Raw genomic sequence first — 23,693 nt, 5'->3', positions numbered from 1 at the left:
AATGAATAACGTGTAAAACTAATCCGATTCATGACAAATGTTATTGTAAAATCGCAAAAGATAGGCTTTTAATTTTCTTTGAAATGAATACAAAGAGGGAGCTGTTTTTATATCGTGGTTCAGAGAATTCCAATAGTTTGGACCAGTGTAGATAAATGAATTTTTCCCTAAAATTGTTCGGAAAAAAGGTAAATGAAATTCATTTGAACGTCGGGTGGGATAGGAGTGAAATGATTGGTTTTTAAGGAACATTGAATCAAAAATAGATGGAAGTGAACTGTTATTAAACATGTACATAAATTGACCTAAGTTCAATAAAAACAACTCATTTATTTTTAGTAGCTTATTAGACGCAAACAGTAAATTTGTATGTGAACGTGTAGGAGAATGACAAATAATACGGAGGGCTTTTTTCTGCAGTAACAACACTCTATTCAAGAGGGTCTGATGAGTATTACCCCAAGCCAAAATTCCATAATTCAAATAAGGCAGTATCAAAGTGGAGTATAACATGAGTAATGACTTTTGAGGAATATAAAATTTCAATCTGTTCAAAACACCTATATTACGTGAAATAATTTTACATATATGATCAATATGTGTTTTCCAAGACAGTTTATTGTCAACAATTATACCAAGAAATTTAAAATCTAATACACTTTCTAAATTAATATCATCTAAAACTATGTTAGAATTTAGTGCTTCGACAGTATTACTGAAAAGCATATATTTTGTTTTTTGAACATTCAATGATAATTTATTAGCCCTGACCCAATTAGTAACTTTTAACAGTTCTGTGTTAACTTTTTGAACTAAAATATCAACATCGTTGTGAGCAAAAATAACAGTGGTATCATCTGCAAAATGAATAAAAGAAAGTATTTCAGAAACAGAAGAAAAGTCATTGATATATACTATGAATAGCAACGGTCCTAATAAACTTCCCTGAGGAACACCACACTTAACATCTCTTATAACTGAATTATTATCTTTAATAGTAACAAACTGTTTTCTATTACCTAAGTAACTCTTAAGCCACTCCAAGGCCTTCCCACGTATTCCATAATGCGATAACTTATAAAGTAAAATGTTATGATTGATTGTATCGAAGGCCTTGGAGAAGTCCAAAAAAATACTAATTAAATGAGCATGGTTGTCAATTGCGTTAACCACGTTATCAACGAAATGAAGAATTGCATGAATAGTGCTATGTTTTTCTCGAAATCCAAACTGAGACTTTGTAAAAATTTTATGCAAATTAAGAAATTTAATAATTCTAATATAAATTATTTTTTCTAATACTTTAGACAATGAAGATAATAAAGAAATTGGGCGATAATTACTGATATCCAGTTTGTCACCCTTCTTATATATTGGTATTACTTTCGCCAATTTCATTTTATCAGGAAATATACCATGAGAAATTGATAAATTAAAGATATGAGTCAAAGGGTCTGCAATTGCAGATATGACTCCTTTAAGAATGCAATTATCAATACCATCATAACCGGAACTGCGCTTATTTTTAACAGAAGAAACTATATCAATAATTTCATACCTATTCGTTGGAATAAAAAAAACAGAATTTGGGTTACGTTGGCCTAAAAAGTCAGTAAAGTTTTGTTTAGTGGCCGGGATATCTTGAGCAAGCGATTCACCTATCTGAGAAAAATAAGAATTAAAAACATTGGCAATATCAACAGAATTGTTAATCAAATTATCATCCGATTTAATTTGATCAATCTCTACTTTTTTGCTCTGTATATTCATCGCTCGGTTTAAAACTTTCCAGGTATTTTTAATATCAAACTGAAATTTTGACAACTGTCGTGAGTAATAATTTTTCTTCTCAAAACGTAGAATTCTGATTAGTGTATTTTTATAAGATGTGTATTTCCTTTTCGATTGATCAGTATTTTCCATTTTGTATTTATAATATAAACGATTTTTTCTGTTAATTGAGCGAAGAATTGATTTAGTAATCCACGGTAACCTAGGAGTCTTCTTATAATCCATTCTTTTCTTGTGTTTAGGAATTATATCATCCAAAAAACAATTCAAAATATTCATAAAATTGTCAAAAGACAAATTAACATCGTCACTGTCGTATACTCGTGACCAATCTGCATTATCAAGAGCGGCATCAAGACTGGCCAACTTTTCAGGGGACACTCTACGTTTAAATAAAGAAAATGAAGATTTGGAGTCATTAACAAGCGTTCTCAAAGTAAAGGAAGTCATTATTGGAAAATGATCCGTTATATCTGAAAGAATTATAAAAGAGTCAGGGAGGGGTAAAACATTACAAAACATATTATCAATGAGAGTAGCCGAATGATCTGTAACCCGAGTTGGTTTGGAAATGAGGGGCAGAAAGGAAGAAGACAAAAGCGTTTCGAGAAACTCACTTGAAGAATGATCATTTCCTGATTTCAACAAATCAATGTTATAATCGCCAAGTAAGAAACAGTCCTTGTTTCGAATTGCTGGATTTTTTGCCAAATCTGAAATATAAGTTAAAAAATCTACAATATTTGAATTGGGAGGTCTATATATAATTCCAACTACCACATTCTTACATCCTGGAATACTAAGTTCAATGAAAAGAGATTCAACGGTACTATCCATTCTGGAGATATCGCTGTGAACAACACATTTAAACGAACTTGAGACATAAAATGCAACGCCACCTCCACTCCTGTCAGATCTATTATTAACATACATATTATATCCGTCGATAGCAAAAGAGTTTTCAGACGACGCGGTTAGCCAAGTTTCACTCAGACCAATGACAGAGCATGATTGAGTGTGATCAGATTCTAATAAAAACTGTAACTCATCAAAATGCTTATTTAAACTCCTTATGTTTAGATGCAGCAAAGAAAACGTGTCTTTAGAAAAACTATGATACATATCTTTACATTCATTAACAGTTATATAATTACATAGCGGGTTCTGAATTGAATCATCAAAATCATAAGTAAATTCAGGAGCTGATGAATTCAAATTATCGGCTGCGAAATTATCATAGGGAGTTGCATGTGTAACTGGTACTCCATCAACTAAATCAGATTCGGATGTTGTGTGTCTAAATAATTCAAAGAAATCATCATTCGACATAGAATGAAAGGGTGCATTTACGAAATCAGCCATAGTAAATAATGATATGGTCTGGAATAGAGTTCTGAGTTTCCAGCAAAAGTGTGAAGAGGAAGCGTGCGATAGAAAAGGAAAGCGGCCAGCAGGCAACGTGTAACAAAGCACGTGAACAATTCGATACACGTAGGAATGTGCAATGCTGGCGTAGGAGTCTTGATGTAGGGATGATCGCTTCGAGGAAGGTGTAGTGGGAGTAAGAAAAAGCAGAATGGGTTGAACGAGAGAGACCAATAATGGCGAGGGAGACAAACACAGAACAAATAGAACAAGTAAACGAAGATACATGTACAACGAGTGTCTGGGTGGGCATCCAAACTGAAAGCAAAAGACATATATATAGAAAAAGTTGGGCTGAAAATAAAGAAAGAAAAGGAAGCAAATAACAAAACTCAACTGTTGGAGTGAAAGAACATATCCGCCTGGACATCTTTATCAGGTATAACATGTACAATACAATTACAGAGCCGAGCTAAACTGTTGCTGTCTTGTTCTTACAAGAGGAGTTGCTGTGAGCTCTCCCCTTCTCACTTTCATTAAATGGTTTCCATAAAATTAAAAAACTCTAATGATTGTGTGCAAAACATTATTCAAGCTTTCTTCTACATCCCTGTGTTTATGGTACATGGTATCGTTACTATGACTTAAAGCAGAGAAGGTGGCTGCCTAGCCTCGACTACGGGTATTTCTTTCATGGCACATTACACAAGGGCCTAACATGGAATACCCTGTCTGCTGTATACATTAAAAAAAACATTGGCTGAAAATTCCACAGTTATACATCACCATGCAGTTTCTGGCAGCATTTGCTTTACAAATTTTGTACCTGGCTCTTTGCATCTTATTGACTCATGGCACGGTTTTTGACAATTTGCTGGAACACCACCTGGTCACTTTTTTTTTCCTGTTGTAGGCCTATATAGAGTAAAAAGCCCTAAAAAAAAATGTCTTTTACAAAAAGTGGACCTCTTGAAAATTTGGGGGGGTCGTACGACCCTCCCGACCCCCCCTTGCATACACCCATGCTACATGGGAGCTTTGAAACTTCTACACAGAATTTCAGTTGTGACCTTTGACCTCGACCTTTGACCTATATTGTACATTTTGCTTCAAAATGCTACTCCTTCGCCATTTCCAGCCCGATTTCGATTCCGTTTGCTTTGTGTGATGGCACTAGGTGAGGGCTTCAAAACCTCTACACAGAATTTTGAAAATGCGAAAATTTCCACTTTTACTGCAGAGACTCCAACCCCAAGCACTTTCTGATCTGGAGATTCTCCCGCCCGAAACCCCTAGCAAACGGGAGACTCCAAGTTGATGTGTGCAAAGCGCGAAGTTCCTAGGGTTCTAGATGTTCTCTGGTGCTATCTAAGGCCTATTTTTCAACATACGATAGCAATAAGTAAGAAATCCTTTCCACTGGGAGACGCAGAGCCAGGGCAGGAGAAATCAAATCTCAAACGGGAGAATGGGAGATTTTGCAGAAATGGGCTTTCGGCGGGAGATCTCCCGTCAAAAACTTAAGAGTTGGAGTCTCTGTTACTGTACCAGTTAGTTCAATAGTGCCACAAAGACTAACAGCTGATTTGGGGTTTAGAACAATAAACATGATAGCAAGAGAATATTATTCAGAGGGGTGAAGGTTGAGGGGTGAATTTTCTTCTGTTTGTCTCCCTCTACAAATGAAATTTGTAAAGATCGAAACTGCTGATCTAAAGACATATTGAAGAAAATTCATACCTCAATGTGCATGATTTTAAATAGCAGCTTTAAGTTAAATGCAAGCTTCAGCTTATTTGTATATCATCTCATATTTTGATGAAAATGATGTTGATTAATGTTCATTGACAACATACACTTGTATGGCATTGTATACACCTGACTAAGTTCACATCTACTGTAGATGAATAATCACAAGAGGGTTCACACATACAACCTTGTACATGCATTTGAACTGTGCATTACAGACACTATTGGTTTAATCTATGCATGTGTAATGTTTTGATTCTTTGCATATGTGGGCGGGTGTAAGTTTGTGTGTGTGTGTGTGTGTGTGTGTGTGTGTGTGTGTGTAGTGTACAGTGTATGTAGTATGTACTTGTATGTGTGCGTGCAAAAGTATGTGTATGAATGGTCTTTTTATCACATACAATGTATTTGTGTACTGTACTTATACAAATTCCACACAGAGGTGTTTAGTATGCACTTGAACTTGAAAGGACCAGATAGTTGCACATACTACATGTACGAAGATTGAATACTTATTTGAAAGGTTGTTATGGATTAATCAATTACTGTGTATTTTGTGCTACAATTAGAATGAAGTCCATAGTGTGGATCAGTGATATATAGCCAAAAAAAAAAGAAGAGATTGTAGAAGTCATTCTTTAATAGAATTAAAAAATATGTTAAACAGATTAATCTAAGAATATGAAAAAAACGTTGATGTGGATCCGCTTTGCATATGTATGAAGCATCATCAAGTGTTGAGTGATGAAATCGTTCATGTGTTCATTGTCAATGGGTCTCTTTGCAGTTGGAGAAGTTGCACATAAGATCATGTGGACCTGTCTGGTTGAGGAGCCTGCCCTCATTCTCCGATACATTCTGGAGAAGATCACGGCAAAGGACAAACAGGTAAAACTGCTAGCTTTTATCTTCTGATACAGCCATTATATAATTATAACTATATTGTACAGTGTTCATGGGTGTATGCAAGGGGGGGGGGGGGGGGAGGGTCGGGGGGGTCGTACGACCCCCCCAAATTTTCAAAAGGTCCCCTTTTTGTAAAAGACATTTTTGATTTTCGAGGGCTTTTTACCCTACATACAACAGGAAAAAAGTCACTTTTGTATGCACCAAATGGCCCCATTTTAAGATATAAAATTAAAAAAAAACCTACCGTGGGAGGGGGACACCCCCCCCTCCCACACCCTTCCCCCGCTCCCTCGCCAAGGTAAAGGTCCAAAACTTGTGATTACGACCCCCCCAGAAAAAATCCTGGATACACCCCTGGTGTTAAAGAGGAGTGAAACACAGATGTCCTGTATGTAAACGTGACCTGAGTCATCAAGGAAACTGCAGTGTTAAAGGGGAATGAAATTCAAATATAATTGTGGATTGAGTGACTGCAGCAATATTAGGGAAACACAGCAAAAGTTTTAGGAAAATTGCACAATCCGTTCAGAAGTTACGCATTCTTAAAATTCGGTGCCGTCATCACTGGCTGAGAAGACTACAACAGTTCATGACATCACATGTGGAAAACGACATACTTCAAATTTAAAGAAAATATAAAGGAAATTCAATTTTTTTCACTTTGCTAGCATAATGAAAGAGCACTTGACTCACCTCTTTCAGAATGCAAGGGGGAAATGATATTACCCTCAACATTTGTCAGTAACAAGTTGAGGGAATGTGTACTTATTTCATTATAAAAGAGAAAATTCTATTCAACCACTGAACTGTAGTTTCTGGGATGTGGTGTGTCTCAAAACAAAATGAAGGGAATAAGCTATTGATGAAATATAACAGTGTGTATTCAAATAAAATGTATTGATTAATTATATTAGAGTGTAAAGCAGTTTTCCTCATTTGTTATTGTAAAGGAGGAGCTGATTCTACTGATGAAGAAACTGTTCAGTCACACCGATGAGATACCAGCTCAGGCAGCCCACACCCTCTTTAACTACCTGGTGAGTCTCGATCAGATTATACTCTTTAACCTCTGACTTCTGACCTCTGACCTCTGACCTCTGGCCTGACAAACTAGGGCTTTGTTGAGATCAAACATTAGTCAGAAAATCACACCTAGTAAGTCTCAGAATACTTGACTCTGATTGCCTGATACCTGATCTACATGTATGTTTGATTTTCTGACATGTGTTTGATTGCATCTTTTTATGGAACAGGGCCCTGGGGGGGGGGGGGGGTATTTTATGAAGCGTTTTGTCAGATATTTTCTCTGACAAACTGCTTTAAGTTACTAAAATCCTTGCATCTGGTGGATGAAAGTAAATTTGTCAGAAAAAAAAACCTGACAAAACCCTTCCTAAAATGTCCCCCAGGTCTCGAAGGTTGTGAACTCTAAAGAAATCTTTGTCATGGTGATGGTCATATGTACACACATACTTGCAAAAATACATTTAGAATGCAGAATTGGCAGAATCTATCCAGGATTGATTAGAAAATAATTGTTCTGTTAAGAAAATCAAATCCATGTAATTATTTCCATGGATTTAGTAGCATTTTCAGATATTAATGATTATCAGTAGAGTACCGTACAATGGTGTATTTGCAGGCATGCATAGAATAATTCTTTTTACTATTAAGAATATACTTCCTTTTTCAATGGAATTAAGCTATTGATTGATAATATTAAGTTCCAGCTTCTTGCTGCTGATATTCTGTACACTGACGAAGTGTATACAACCATGAACTTTGAGGCCCGAATTCACGAAGGTGGTACAAATGAAACCATGGTTTAAACCATGGACAAAAACCATGGAGCGCCAAGTGTCGCATGGAATATTTCCTTACGAAATCAGTCATTTCGTCGATGAAATGATTATTTTGTAGTGAAATGACAACAATTTGTAACATAATGAACATTTCGTCTACAAAATAGTAATTTCGTTAACGAAAACGGTCAATTTGTCAACCAAATAGCCAATTTCGTAATGAAATATTCCATGCGACACTTGGCGCTCCATGGTTTTTGTCCATGGTTTAAACCATAGTTTTATTTGCACTAACTTTGTGAATTCGGGCCTATGTGTCAGTCGTAATCATGCATGCATCTTTACCATGCAGATCGGGTTCATCATCTACCACTGCCGCGCACCACACGAGGGCGCCAATGAGGCTATCGCCAACACCCTGACAGTCATCTGGCACATCTTGCCCTATGTGTCCGGCGTGTCCTTCAAAGACCTGAAGCAGACGCTGAAGAAGGAACAGTGTGATGTGAGTCGCTTGCCTCGTTCCCTCCCACCCCCTGAGTCTTACACCTTTCAAACATGTTACAAGTCTTTTTTACAAGTCAAAGGGATAGTACAGTTTTGGTTGAGGTGGAGATTCAGCTTTTACCATTTTGCAGGATAATCACAAAACCACTTATGAAATATTAAACAGCAGACAATTCTCAGAGGAATTCAAAGTTTGCTTGACGAAAATCGGTTTTGAAATGGCCGAGATATCCAACAAAACAAAGGAAATCAAAGCAAACGTAATAACAGTTTGGTACCAACTTTTATTAGGACTGCTTTGTTTTGGATATCTCAGCTGTTTCAAAACCAATTTTTATTAAATAAACTTTGAATTCCTCTAAAATTGTATGCTCTTTCAGACTTCATAAAAGGTTCCTTATCTCACAAAAAAAGTTGGAAACCTGATGCCAGCTATCTCAACCAAAACTGTACCATCCATTATAAGGGGAAGTTCACCCTGAAAATCGGTTTGTGTGAATAGAAGCAGAAAAATTATAGGAACTGGACAGTGAAAGTCTGAGCAAATTCTGATCAAATCTATGAAAGAAAATTATGATCTTTTGAAGTTGTGATCAGTGAAACACGAATTGAATTTCTTTTCATTACTGCCACAAATTTGATTCTGCTCACTTAATTGATGGTGTAGCGTGGTAAGAAGTAGGTTCCAGGTTCAAATCCCATACTTGTTCCTTTGCTTTCTCTTAAATGACCTACTATGATACAAATCAAAAGATGCAAGACAACTGCACCTTTCTGTTTATTTTTAGAGGTACTGGCCTTTACATAATTCTAGATTTCTTAGACGCACAAATGTAAAAGAACATGCATGTTAACATTGTGTGTGCAGAGCCTTCATTTTTACTTATTATTATTATTATTATTTATTCGGCAATTCAATATACAATACAAGTTGACATAAAATACAAACAGAAAATCGTATTACATGATATGAAAATTGTGGTGGTTCCAGATGCATGCTGCTGGTTGCCAGGGGAGGAAAAGGCAAACTTAATCACCGAGGCTCGAGACCCTCCTCCCCGACCAGTGCATGCCCCCAGAATCAGCTATATCGATGTAAAACAGATACAAACATTATCAAATAATACATTATTACACAAAAATGCTCTGAATTCAAACACAAATATGACTAAAATTATGACTGAATACAACCGATGCCCTATCCTGACCTGATGGTGTAAGCTCATCCAACAAAACTGGTGATTTAATATTCTTTCAAAAAAAACCCAAAACAAACAAACAAATGTGTCATTGTGATACCATGACAGCACATTGCCCGAGAATTTTTTGTCAGATGTGTTATTATATTTCACAGATACAGAAGTTGGAGACATCCTATAAATTCTTGGAATTATTTTGAATTTGTTTTGCTGTTGTGGGGATTTCTTTTGCACTGAACATGCTTGAAGCAGCCATTCATCTATTCACCAGATAGATGTACAGATATGTAGAATGTGTGCAAATGCTGCTATATGTAAATGTGAAATTGTACATAGAAATATTCATGCTATCATTTCCTCTCCTTTCCTTTTTGTATGAAGTCTTTAACACATCCAATAAATTTTATCTTTGTGTTTTCTGCCCACAGCCGACCATCTTGATAACCGCCAATGTGCCGTGTGCAAAGGTAATAGCAATGTTTATTAACTTATTATCTTACATTAATTAATTCTCTAGTGTCATTTTAGAACCACAAGGGAATCAATGTTGTAGAAAGTTTACAGTGAATACTTCCTTCCCCACCTGTGCTGATGAAATGTTGGTGTGTCAGTATGTTTGAGGCTGACTGTTGCTAGGCAATATCATACATTTCATATATTAATTGTGATGAGGATTACAGTGCAAAATCCTTGACATGCCCTGACCTTTGACTCCAGTGATGGGATTGATAAAGTAGTCAGTATTTGTTTTATATTCCAACCAGTGCAAAATATCTCATTGTTAATACTGTATAAGGAAAGAAGACGTCAAGACATGAATCCTTCTCAGTGGCTGCAAATGTAAGCTCTGCCTGACACACAAATGCACACATGCTCTCACACACTGATTTTCTGCAGACAGAGCCAGCTACACTGTACCTACATAATCTTGTACTTTAGCAATATAGTGTATTATGACTGTTATGGTGACAGTAGAGCAAATAAACAATATCATTGGCGTTTTTCTCCTATGACCTCTTGCACATCAATGGGGCATTTTTCATCGATGTCATTGGTTGCTTCAATCTCCCTCAGTGATCTCAAAAGTTTCTTCTTCGAGTCGCTTTTGCCTTTTACTTGCAATTAACTAATGAGAGACTGTCATGGTGAAAATGATATTCTTACAGTACCTCAACATCAAAACATTTCCTTAAAGTATACATAGATATATAAAATGTTGCCTTGGGTTCCTAGAATATGAAGAGAACTTACACAGTTAAAGTTCTGAAGAGGTCACTTAACATTCAAACTACAGACTGTAACATTAAAAATGTGTTTTTGTGTGTAATTTTCTTTCCTTCACCAGAAACTGATCGTCCATGGACCAAATGAGAGTGACATTCCCACACAGCTTCCAATCAGTGAGGTTAGTCACAAATTCTGCCTTCAAAAATTCTTCAAGTGTCTGAATGAAAGACTAGATTTTCAATCAAGCCAGTAAATATGTAACCGCAGCCCATATATGATGTCGTTCTAACTAATAATACTGTGTTCATGAAAACTTGTGACACTTTATAGATGTCATACCGTAACACTCTTTTCTCCAGTCAAATCCTATTGAAACTGTAACCATTTTCTTTGTCTGGTTTTGCTGTGTTTATCGTAACCCACTAAAACTTAGAGTGACTTTTCAGTTCAACTCAATTCAATTAAATTCAATTCTCATTTTCACTTAGTCCATAGAATATGTACAATGTAATGATTACATTGAAACTTCACTTTCAATTTCCTCTCTTCGTCCCCCTCACCAACCAGGACATGCAGTTTGAGGAGATTTTACAGGACTGTCTGGAGTTCTTCAACATTCCTCCCATTCAGCATGGATCTCACTTCCTAGTGGACAAAAAAACAAGTAGGTCCTCACCGCAAGATAATGATGATTGTCGTACATGCACAAAAGACGGTGGCTTACAATAAGAGTGGAAATTTTGTATGTATGTTTGTGTGTGTGTGTGTGTGTGTGTGCTGGACAATTTCAGTGAATTTTCAGTTGTATAAGCATTTGTCAGTGAGAGTATTCTTGAACGTATTGCGATATATATTAAAAAAAATATTTGCATGATTCCTTATGCCAGCTCAGTAGAACTTAAAATTCAAGAATATTTCCTCAGCGCACTAGTAGGGTACCTACTTACAGCAGGATTGCCATATTCTCTCAAAAGAATATTTTTTTGCAGTATTCTTATCATTAATATGTGACGTGAAGGATATTGATTTAGAGAAGCGGTGGATCAGGAGTGGAACTCATCCAAAGCATCTCCTGTAGAAAGTAGTACATGCGTACCCACTACGGAGACAGTATGACTGTTTTCCAGTTGATACATGTTTTATCTGTGTTACCAATTTGCAGATCAAATGTTGGATGTAAAATCCTACGTGAGGGACTTCTACGCCTACCGCCGCTCCCAGTGCCCAGAACTCATCCTGAAGAAAATGGACAAACAGCTGGGGCTTGAAAAACTCCAGAGACAGGTAAAAAAACCAAAACAAACAAAACAAATGAGTGTTAGACCACCACTCTTAGATACAGTATGTTCATCAATAAAGCAACAATTAAATTAACTTCTAAACTTTCAATGTGTATTTGATGTCCACAGCTCTTCAACGAATTCCCTGCAGAGTTGCTTTATGATCAGCACAGTTATTTTTTATTCAGAAACATAAATTTTCGTCCCAATTTTCAATCCTTTTTAATTTGTATGTTTGTATTTTTGCAGGCATTCACCCTGAAGCTGTCAGAACTTGGTAGAGTGTACTTTGCCGTCACCACCCTTCAGAGTACTCCAGCTGACAACGTAGGTTGCACTAAACCATGAGTTTTTGTGCCCTCTGTCATGCCTAAAGACAGGGGCTGTGGGGGGGGGGGGGGGGGGGGGGGGGAGAGAGGTTGGAGCTGCAACCAAACACACGTTTGTCTTGGCTCTTATGATAAAAAGAGAGGAAAACATTCGAGAAGTAATTTTTAAAAACACTATAAAATCTATGAATTGTCCCTCCGCATTATTGGGTCTTTAAAAGAAAAATAGACTTGCTTAATGTATGGCTTGTACAGTACTTTACTCCCTGAATCATTGAGATCTTGTCATTTTTTTTTCTCTCACTGCAAATCAGATGAGCATCCACATTTCATTCCTCCACGACGAACTGATCCGTCTTCCCTCGTTCCCGCGCAAGGCGCTCGACGCAGAGTTCATGCTGTATTCCATCCAGCAGATGGGCAGGGTCTGTATATCACCGTGAAAACAACAGCATGGCATATATATGATAATAATAATAATGATAGTAATAATAGGTGTTCTTTACCCAGGGTAGCCTCTTCAGTGTTGCCACTGCTTTATTTGAGGGCCCTGCCATTATTATTACCCAAGCATTGCCAGGTACCCATTTATACACCTGGGTCGAGAGGGGCGTGGGCAAAAACATCTTGTCCAAGGACGTAAGCACTTGGCGGGAATTGAACTTGGGTCCTTCAGTTGGGAGTCAGGAGTCTTATTTACTATGCCACAGTGCCCCCACCTTGCAAACATAACCTCACATCACAATTCTAAACCATGCCTGTGTGGTCTGTAACAATTGATTTAACATTATAGGAATAGATTGAGGTTGGACCTTAAATAAGAAGAAAAAAGTTGTTTAACTTTAAACTCGCACATGTCTTCAAGATTTCCAAACCGAGATTTTGCTAGTGACATCATCTCAATCATTGCTAAAATACTAAATACAATGTATAATTACCAGAAGAGAGTCAAATGGAATGCCCCCTCCCCTTGCATAACTTGCTTGTTTTCATGTTACTATTAAAAAATATGATTAATAAAAGACGTTGCATGGAAACATGCTCGATCTAGGGGAAAGTGCATTCCAGTGTCTCTTGTTATCATATAAGTACTTCAGCAGTGATTGACAGACGATGTCCCGAGCAGAATCTTGGTTTGAAAGCTTTTTTGTGGGCGTATCCGCTCAATCTGCAGAAAAATGATAGAAATATCATTGTGAAATATATGGTACACATTCAGATTCTCTGTTAGCTAGATAAGTAATGCTTATGATAATGAATCAATACTAGTAAACATGCATTCGCATTACTAGAATCTTAAACTCATTTCCATGAAAAACTGGTTCTAAAACATTTTTGATTTGCCACTTCGCAGGAACTCTTTGGCTTGGATGTTCTCCACAAACACATGTGGGTGAAGGTGAGAATTCACAGTGCTGTTGTAAATCAGTGCCACGTAGAGCATGAGAAAACACTGAGATCAGTAACGATTTTGAATGTTGTCGGATAGTAAAGGAGTGAGGAACAAGTTATACAAAAAAAAAAAATCATGGCCTTGTTGCATTTGCATAAACACTTAACCATTATAGCACAGTTGCAATTATTGTAACTGTCAGGATTGCAATAGCCAATCAGCTTTAAGTATTTGTTGTTGCTGTTAGTATAAAAGCAATTGTAACTTTACAGTAATTCAAGTGCAAGGAGATCTTAATCTTTGCTTTCTTGCATTGTAGCAAAAAAGGAGCTCAAATTTGGATGATGTTTTACAGCCTCATATTCACGAACAAATCCATAAGAATGAATATGAAATAATGAAAGACAAGCCAGTCTGCTACCAGTATATCATCTACTACTTAAATACAGTTTTGTCATACATACAACTGTAAACAAAGGGGAGGGGCTAGTAAATCCAGCCATGGAATCAAACTCTTGCAATCTGTGCATCAATGTTGCAGATGACGCAGACCGTGTTCAGTCACATGTCCAACGACTTCCCCTGGAGCGGCGACATCCAGCTCTTTCTCAATGTCATCAACGGTGCCCTCTTGCTGCACTGCGAGGACATCTCCGTCCTTCGCCTCTGCCTCTCCACCTACATCAACATCTCGCGTCACTTCAAGCACATCTTTGCCACCAAGGGGTGAGTTGATTTTATTTTGATCAGGGGCTTCTCCATTCTGTGGACAGACTAGCCAGATTTTGCACTGGCCTAAATTTGGGTATCTTTTTATCCGTTTCATTTTCTGTAAATGCTTGTGGCTTGTCATTCCCCTGGTAACAGATCTTGTGCCTCAAAGTCATACATTTTCAGGGGAGAGAAAAAACTTTCACATTTTTTGCAACATTTTTGCTATATGATATCAATGTTGATGTTAGATATTGTAGAAGCTTTGATTTGGATTGGATTGACAAATGTGATGTTTTACAACTCCAATCAGTATTTTTTTTTTCATATTAGAAACCGAGTTAGGAGGATATCGAATATATGCCAATTAAAGATGCGAGGTCTTGTCACCTTAAGGATGATATCTTCATCACAGTAAAATCAAGTAAAGAATCTCACTGCTCATTAAATCTGATACAATGGTCAATCAAAAAGTATGATTTTGTTCGACCAAACGAAAACTGCCATTTGAGGCCATGTTCAGTTTGAGACCCTGTACGCTGTTGTGGCAGTGGTGAGTGCTGCTGCTGCTGCTGCTGTTCTCTTTAGTGTAGACGATACCTTATATGTCTTAGCGCTCACACTGCATTGATATTTTTCTCGAATTTCATGTGCTGACCTTTATTTGCAGAATTAACTTGCGACTCTGTTGTCAGCTGAATTTTAATGTATATGTGACCCGCTACAACAAAAGGATCCTAAAGTCGCTGATGGCAGAACCGAGAAAATCGAGTCTGAAGTTGCATCATCAAAATTGGTCAAAACAATTGGATTTCTGTTTTGGGCATAATTTTGTAATCTGATGTTTTGTCTATCATCTGCCGAAATTTCGAAGCTATATGATCAAAGGAAAGGCAAGAAATAAGCGTTTTTCTGGGCCATGATTTTCCGACTTTCAACGTAACAGAAACGTGTCCGAAGATTTGGATTTATCGCCGCAGCTAGACTCCGCCCCTAGCAACGAGGGAACGATCTTATTGGTCAGTGCGTTGTATCCTGATAACTGATTGGTCGTGCGTAGATCGCTGGCGTTAAGCTTGAATCTACTTGAAATGCGCTAATAAAAACATCGATATCTTTGCAACCGAGTACTTTTATGAGTTGCGCTATGTATGAAATTAAAGTAGAAGAGTAAGGGAATAATGTCATGCCATTTTCAGAAATTTGTCTTTCCCCGACATTTGGATCCTTTTGTTGTAGCGGGTCACATATGTTGTCTCCAAGCTGGGAATGTGATAACTTTTATGGTGAAAAGGTGTTGCTATCTACTCCTCATTCTATCCCTGTGGTTCTGGATTACCAATTTAGTCACTGAACTACAGAATATTATGCTAGAGAAATGCATATGTATGCAACGTTTATACATATTTCCATCATTAGTGATAGTGGTGTGTGTGGGGGTATGCTTCTTTAAAAGCAGTGAAAATCATTTGTCTCCTTGTCCCAGGTTCCAGTACATCATGCCAACCATTCTACGCATCTACACCCACCATCAGTCTAATCCTCTCGTCTGCAGGAGCATCGAGGTACACCAATAAAGTGTATTCCCGAAACTACCTCTGATATGGTCTGTTAGAGAAAGAAAAAAGGATAAAACCCATATATGGTTACATGCGCAATTGGTCCCATTTAGAAAGAGATTCATTCCATGCACTCTCCTACCTCTCATCACATCTGTAGCCCAATGTTTGATACGCGTGTACTAGACATGTATTTTATGATGGTTGCATTTCATCGTTACTGCTGTCTTGTTTTTGTTTTTGCTTTTAATTCCCAAAACTGAATGATAATAGCTGTTGTGTTTTTGCATGTATCCTGTGTGTGCATGTGTTCACAGTGGATGTAGGGGCATGGTTCACTTGTGCCATTACACAATGACATTTGAGTCAGTAATATGAGCTGCTCTGTTTGGTTTTGCTGTTATGCATGCTGCTTTCACTCAAAATGCATGCTTTGCAGTAGTGGCAAGGTATCCCCATACTCCTCTTCAGGATATATCTCAAAATTTATCTGCAGTTAGTTCTCGGAAATGTTTGATGCTGTAGCAAACTATGCATGGAAAAGATGGGGAAAAAAGAAGAAGAAGAAGAAAAGGACTACTCACAGCATACAAATGTGTATGTCCATGAGGAGTGAGTGCAATTCCATATCATGTCCAAGTTGGCCTCAAGTAAATGCACACAAATAGAATGGTACAAATTTCTTCAAAATCAAACATACATATGTGCAATAAAACTGTTAGAATTATGTTTTCTTTCGTAATATCAAAATTTCATTATAGCCAAACAGTTAAGTATATAAAATTCTATAGGTGATTATTGTGGGACCTGAATTTTTACTTTGTTGTATAGAGAATTTTGTTATAACCGTGCCATTTATAACAGGAGTGCACTGCATTACGTAAAGTTCAAGTATTCGTACATATGACTCTCACCCCCACCCAAAAGAGAAAAGAAGAAAATATGTATGCATGTGTTCAAGAGTTTGAAATCTCAAAAAAAAAATCCACATCACAAAATGTTCCATGTTGACAATGCCTGTGTGTATTACTTTGATGAGTTCTAGTGTTATTACTTCACTACTTCACTTTCCCTGACATTGCATGCAGTTCTTTCCTTTTTGTTGTTTTTTTTAGTTTCCCAAATGTTCTTCTGCATTTCCCAGGTGAAGGCATGGCTGAGGTCACTCTCACAGCATTTAAAAGTGTGGAAAACTGCATGCATTGGTATGCGAACCTCAAATTATATACCCTGAATATACAGGGCTTGACATGAGTGGTGGCATGGTGGCCCGGGGGCCACTAGAAATTAATGTAGGGCCACCAAATTTCCAAAAAGGCTATTTTTGGTGGTCTGATCAGGCAACAACATTTCAGTTTTAATGATTTTAGTGACCCCGACCATGCCACCAGAGTTTAAAGTCGAGCCTCGATATATAAGTATATGTATATACATGTATAAATATACATGTATATATATATTTATATATGTATATATGTACATGTATATATATACAGTATTCATCGCATAATCGGGACAGGTTGGGAGTAGCAAACACGGCCCCTTTAAGCGAGGTGCCCGATTTCGCGATGAGTACTCACCATACACTAATGGCATACGACATGTACATGTAGTGCACACACACACACACACACACACACACATGCATACTGACGTACTGTACATGTACATGAATACACAACACGCTACCCCTCGGCGCGACCCTCCAGCTCTCCCTGCATTCTCGCAATGATGTAGAGTAATCGCAACCGGGTTCGATTCTTCTGTCAAACACGCGTGTACACGTTATCAATGTCAGCTCATAGTCTAGATTCATAAAACGTTACGTATTCGCACATACATTGAACCCTTCTCATCTTTCACGCTCTCCCTCCCACTCTCTCCCCCATTTCACTGAATACGTAACTGTTCATAACCCTCATTTCAATCACGTAACTTTTGCCCAGTCACAACTGAGGAAGATTGTGACGTACACACAGATCACAGTGTACAGCTGTATTGAAAGTTGAAACCAAAGACAGTAGATAACAAGATACGAAGGCGCGCGATAACAATGGACTTTGCCCTCAGAGTGTATGACTGAGATCAAACAACGCACACAGCCTGGGCTGTATTAGCGAGGCATGTTTTTTATTGGATGTGAGTCGAGTAGGAATTGCAAGCGAGTACATGTCTTTGCTTATTGTAGGGGAGAAGAATGTTCGCGAAGGCATGTGCTTTGCAATGGCATGGATACTTATACACGGCGCTTTCGTGGCTATGCATGTACATGTACTGGATGGACGGAGGTCAAAACACACCAATCCGAAGCTTGCTTTGTAAGTTTGTTGTAAACGACAACTGATACGGAATCTTTGAAATATTGTTGTGGTATTTTGGTAGATTTTTTGTGTAAAATATTAACAAAATCAAAGATCGCTTGAAGAAAATTGTCCCGTTTATCAGAGGTCCCCGCCCGATTATCCAGTGAAAATAACGTGCGTTGGAAATGTTTCTGGGAAGCGTATATCATTTAAGCGAGGATCCCGATTATCAGATGCCCGATTATGCGATGAATACTGTATATATATATATATATATATATATATATATATATATATATACATTGTATATATATATATATATATATATATATACTTATATACTACATATATAAATATATATACATTATATATATATGGTTATATTTGTCATTTTTCTTTTCTTTTATGAGTGGTGTAAATAGTTAGATTTCATCAGTGTGACTAACCACTGTGAAGGGGCAGAAATTATGATGTTGGTTTGTGAATTATATCACCGCAAAAATGTCAATTTTTTTGTTACTTTCTTTTTCACATTTTACCCATCAAATGCCAGAAACCATGCTTCTCTGGTTTCGTGCTATATTCTTTATGACTTTTTTTCTTTTTGACCACTCTTTGTGAGGGGAATAAGATGTACATATTACAAGCATTGCTTTTTAGCTTCTCCTCCACTTTCAACATTATTTAGTAAATATCATGCATCTTAGCATGTCAGTTTATTGTGTCTATATTATTTTTCGATATATGTAGAATATGTATATTGCTCTTTTTTCATGATAAGTTTTGTACACTTATATTCTTTGTTGAAAAAGAAAGTAAAAAGATTGAATAAATGAATTTGTGAGTATTTCATAAGGTGGAATAAAAGCAATAATAACCTTTCATTTCAGTGAAAATGACTTCATCCAAATAAGAGCAATATGATCAACCAAAATTGCATGCGAATGAACACTGTGCTGTCACTTTTTAGGAGGATGAATTCATTGTTGACAGCTTCTGATCCTTAACAGAATAATTTATTGACTGAAGACATGGATCAATTTATAGATAAGGCTGTGTCTCAACAAAACATTCTTTCAATGAGATTATGTTCCTTTGCAGGTACAGTCACTGACAAATCAAACTGTACCTCATGTATCTATCCCAGAGCTCTGCATTTTCATATCTTAGTAGAATGTTTCAGTGAAGCATACATGTCGCATCAGATATTTCTTTGCCTTTTGCTTGCAATAATGCCGAATTCATATTCTAATTCTCCTGATAGTACGTGTGTCGCCAGTTCTACATCTTACACATGAAGCCGTTCATCCTGCAGCTGTTTGGGAGTGCAGCCCCCATCTTGAAGGCCGGCTCTGACGAGGCACCCAACCCCCTCAAGGTCCAGCATCTGTTTGTTCTTTAACCCTTTGTATACCACATTAATCTCCCGTCAACTGATACGTGTGCAGCGTTTGTGCACATTTGATTCATCGGCACAGAAATTGTTAAGGGGAATGAAACCCAAATAAACATGTGGATTGAGTGAATGCAGCAATATTAGTAGAACACATCAGTGAAAGTTTGAAGAAAATCGGGCAATCTGTTCAAAAGTTATGAATTCTAGTGAAAATTTTGGTGCAGCCATCACTGGATGAGAAGACTTCTGCAGTTTGTGACATCACATGCTTTGTATGATGTAAATATGAAAAAAATTAACAAAATTCCATTTTTTAAAAAAATGAAAGGTACGCATGCCCTTAACTTGTTATTGACATATTATGTTAAGAGGAATGTTATTCCCCTGCTTTCTGAAAGAGGTAAGTTGATACTTTTTCAATATGCTAGAAAAATGAAAATGTGTTAAATTTTTCTCTATATTTTGTTTATATTTTTTTTGTTTTATAGTCCATGACTCTTTATTTCATTCAATATTGAATGGGGATGCTTAAATTGTGAGAAGTAGGTACACATTGTACCTCTATGAACCTTTTCTGATGATGAGATATACAGTAATCTGCAGTAGATGTAAACACATTATGTTAGAAGCATAACGTCGCTGGGGTGACAAGACCTTGTATCTGCAATTTTGGTGAAAATGACTTTTTTGGATTAATAGTCAAATAATGGGTTAAGTGATGTTCTGTCTAAATCCCAACTGTCTTACTCCAAAAATGAAGCCACCACGGCATGTCAAAGAAAAGACTATCCCATTCGCTTTAGTTCTTTGGCCGCCATGTTTTTTGGCTCTCCTGAACATTTGACATTTTGTAGATACAAGGTCTTGTCGCCAACGATAAGGTGGATAGCTTCAAAGATGTTACATTGAATACTTTCTTGCGGTGAAGTGCTGTCATCGCCGTACTTCCCACCATCACCCACCCCCCTCACTTCTCATCTCCGTACTGCTGCTTCTGATTTCATGAATCGACTCGCACGCAGCTAACACGCTGCATCCGATTCACTCTTGCGTGATGGATACTTATAGTCTGATATACTGTAATCGAAGTACAGTTGAACCTCTCTTATCTGGCCTCCCTATATCCGGATCTCTCTATTATATGGACGCAATCTCGCCTTGATTTTTTTTTATAATTATGGGAGGAAAGGGGGATTCCCAACTCCTTGAGAACTCCTACACAAACACACATGAATTACATAAACTTGATACATTTCTTAATGATTATTTAGGTAAATCATCCCAAGAATTTATAAAAGAAAATGATTTCATTCTTGCAAACACGAACCTCTATTTTGGGGTCTGTTACTGAGTGTAACAATGAAAAGGTTGCAGTATACACATTACTACATGTGGTACTACAACGGGCTACATCAGTACATGTGTATGTACACATGTACATGTACACTGTATAAAGCATTGAGTCTCCTGTATCCGGCCAAATCCCTTATCCGTATGAGCCCCGGTCCCGACTTGTCCGGATACGAGAGGTTCAACTGTAATCAAATATAAAACATCACGTGGCAACCACAATCAGGTGTCCTCTGAGAGTGCATTACTTCTGCCACACTTTTCTGGGTAATTTGCATTTTCATCATTAACTGAAATTGTGTTTTAATTTACAGCATTATTTCACACATTCATTGTGCATTTGCCTCCGTTTTAGAGTACAAATCAACAGTTTTTGCAGTCACACAGTTTTACCTTTAACCTGTTGAGGACGAGTCCCGAGTATACTCGGGCAGGTGTCTATGGGAATTGCGTGCTGTAGCAAAATCAAACCGTCCTCAATGGGTTAACGACCATTTGCCATTCATTCCCATGCTCTAGGTCTCTGCCAAGGTCCTCTTCAAGCTCCTCCTCTCCCTGGAGAAAGACAGCAAGGATTCCCTCGATCTCCTCGAGCTGGTCACGGGAGACAAGCCAATGAAGACTCTGGTAAGGACAAAGCCGTGAAAGCTACTATTGGTATAGCGAGAAGGTAACTTAATGAAACTGGCTGATGCGTCCTTTTTTTTTCTTTTATCGGACAAGAGGGAAAGATGAGGGCTTCTCAAAACTCACCTAAAGGGACAAAGCAACTTGCTGAAACTCACTTAATTGCCTTTGTTAGGTTGAGAAGGCAACTTTTCTTAACTCCCTCGAGCACTTTTTATGATGGGAGGCAAGATGGCAGCTTGTCAAAACTTGCCAATAAGGTTCCTCGTTTAGGAAGAGGTGACTAACCCAGCTTGCATACTGTAAAAGTGGATATTTTCGCGTGAGTAATTTTTCGTGCTCGGCCAGGTAAGATGGATTTCATGTGTTTTTAATTCCGCCGAATCAGGACATTAACTACTGAAACATATGGCTTCCTTTTATTTTTGCACATGCTTTTATTTTTGAGCTAGCGTTTGGTTGCGCGAAAATGCGCGAAAATTTCCACACCGCAAAAATTTCCACTTTTACAGTAAGTGCCTTATTCAGGGCAAATGGACAAGATGGTGACTTGTTGAAGCATGAGAAGGTACCTTATTTGGAACAAGGTTATTCACTAAAGCTTACATACATAAAGTAGATACTGTACCTTATTCAGGGCGCAAGGACATGAAGGTGACTCTTTGGAACTTGTCAAGGCGTTTGATTTAGGATGAGGGCACTTCTTGACTTGCTACAGCTCACAAAAGTGACTTGTTCAGGGTGAGAAGATGATTCTTGACAAATTTAACTCGCTAGTCTGTAGTCTGTATTGTAGTCCTACAAACTACTATACGTCCTACTGCCCAACTGTGTAGACTGCAATTGACGGAACCTATCAGGGAATTTGTTGGAAAATATATATTCTGGTCACAAGATGAAATCTGTGTGATGATTTTAATGGATTTAGTTATAATTTTCAGTCATTAATGAAAACATTGGAAGTGTTTAAGCCAAAAGTATGTCTCGATATAGCAGTTTGTGGTTCAATTACGCAATTGAAATAACACACCAAAAATAATGTTATAATGAATTTTGTTGCACTTAGTGGTGTTCCCACTTGAATGGTTCCTGATTATTAAGTGAGCACTGTAGTCTATGAACTATACATCCAGACAGGCTATAGCTAGGAGGACTCTGTCACTAAGTCTTGGTGGGCTGTAATCTTTTCTACTCTCTGTTGTTTCTTTCATTTTGCTCGCCAGGATTTCTGTTACAACAATGACCCGCTTGCGACGTTTAACATTCCAGAAGCCATCAGGCTGTGCGTGGTGGTCATTGCCTACGCCCCCGAGTCTGTGCGCAGTGCTCAGATGCTGGTAAGTTTAGGCAGGAGGATTCTGTTGATTACATAATTGGGTTGAGTGATGTTTATGTGTGTGTCATTGTGTGTGTATGTCTGTCTGTACTTCTGAGTGTGTGTGTGTGTGTGTGTGTGTGTGTGAATGTATCTAATGTACCTAAATAAATATGTTTTTGAACGAATTCAATTGTTCCTTTGCACCAGTTTTTTTTTTTTTTTTTGGGGGGGGGGGGGGGAGGGGAGGGGATCTGCAGATGTTGCCAACCATGCAGTATGTGTTATCTTGCATCAAAATGGAGATTTCAGTGGTAGCATTATTGAATTTTTGCATTACCCTGTTACCTGCTGACATCCAAATTATAGTAAGAATGAAATTTTTATTGTGTTCCAGTGATTGTGCAGGGGGAAAATAATCACAGTCATTTACATGTAGGTGTTCAATCTTCTCAATCTTTTTGATGATTTTCCCCTGTTTTTCTCCTACCCCACCCCAACCCACCCCCAGAGTGTTCTGGATGCCATCGTACCCCTCTACCTACAGCACTTGAAGGACCAAACAAAGAGGAGAGACAATCCCAGCGCTGCCAAGTCGGAGACGACGGCCATCACCACACTAGCCGTCACCATCAAGGCCCTCATCGTCGGCGCGGAGAACCTTGCGAGGTAAATTTCTTGCCCCAGTTTCCTGTCCTTTCTCTTTCTCTCTCTCTTTCTGTCACTCTGTATTCTACTGTATATGCCGCATATTTAGTGAGTCTTATTTTTTGCAAATTGGAATTTCCCAACAATTTTGCAGGTGATTAAATTTGTGTTTGTGGAATAGAGCAATTGATGGAAAATGCGTGTGTGCACATCACATTTGTGTCGGGATAAGA

At 37.7% G+C, this 23,693-nt stretch overlaps 1 protein-coding gene across 1 annotated transcript in view; it reads left to right on the top strand.

The window, feature by feature from the left end:
* Positions 1 to 23,693, top strand: part of LOC139742069 (protein unc-80 homolog) — a gene marked incomplete at its 5' end in the record, with an annotated part of 94,863 nt that overhangs the window by 23,140 nt on the left and 48,030 nt on the right. Inside the window, 16 exons of the mRNA XM_071652629.1 lie at positions 5,693 to 5,793; positions 6,765 to 6,851; positions 7,969 to 8,121; positions 9,751 to 9,789; positions 10,668 to 10,727; positions 11,117 to 11,213; positions 11,712 to 11,833; positions 12,079 to 12,156; positions 12,473 to 12,583; positions 13,513 to 13,557; positions 14,093 to 14,277; positions 15,749 to 15,827; positions 19,389 to 19,502; positions 21,390 to 21,497; positions 22,721 to 22,834; positions 23,324 to 23,481. Of these exons, the coding sequence (XP_071508730.1) occupies positions 5,693 to 5,793; positions 6,765 to 6,851; positions 7,969 to 8,121; positions 9,751 to 9,789; positions 10,668 to 10,727; positions 11,117 to 11,213; positions 11,712 to 11,833; positions 12,079 to 12,156; positions 12,473 to 12,583; positions 13,513 to 13,557; positions 14,093 to 14,277; positions 15,749 to 15,827; positions 19,389 to 19,502; positions 21,390 to 21,497; positions 22,721 to 22,834; positions 23,324 to 23,481 (1,651 nt within the window). The remainder of the gene's footprint in view (positions 1 to 5,692; positions 5,794 to 6,764; positions 6,852 to 7,968; positions 8,122 to 9,750; positions 9,790 to 10,667; positions 10,728 to 11,116; positions 11,214 to 11,711; positions 11,834 to 12,078; positions 12,157 to 12,472; positions 12,584 to 13,512; positions 13,558 to 14,092; positions 14,278 to 15,748; positions 15,828 to 19,388; positions 19,503 to 21,389; positions 21,498 to 22,720; positions 22,835 to 23,323; positions 23,482 to 23,693) is intronic.

Source organism: Diadema antillarum, unplaced genomic scaffold (assembly GCF_040938485.1).
Source record: "Diadema antillarum isolate AM-2024a unplaced genomic scaffold, OU_Dant_1.0 seq00000978_RagTag, whole genome shotgun sequence".
NCBI lineage: Eukaryota > Metazoa > Echinodermata > Echinoidea > Diadematoida > Diadematidae > Diadema > Diadema antillarum.
This window is presented reverse-complemented; position numbering and strand designations above follow the sequence as displayed.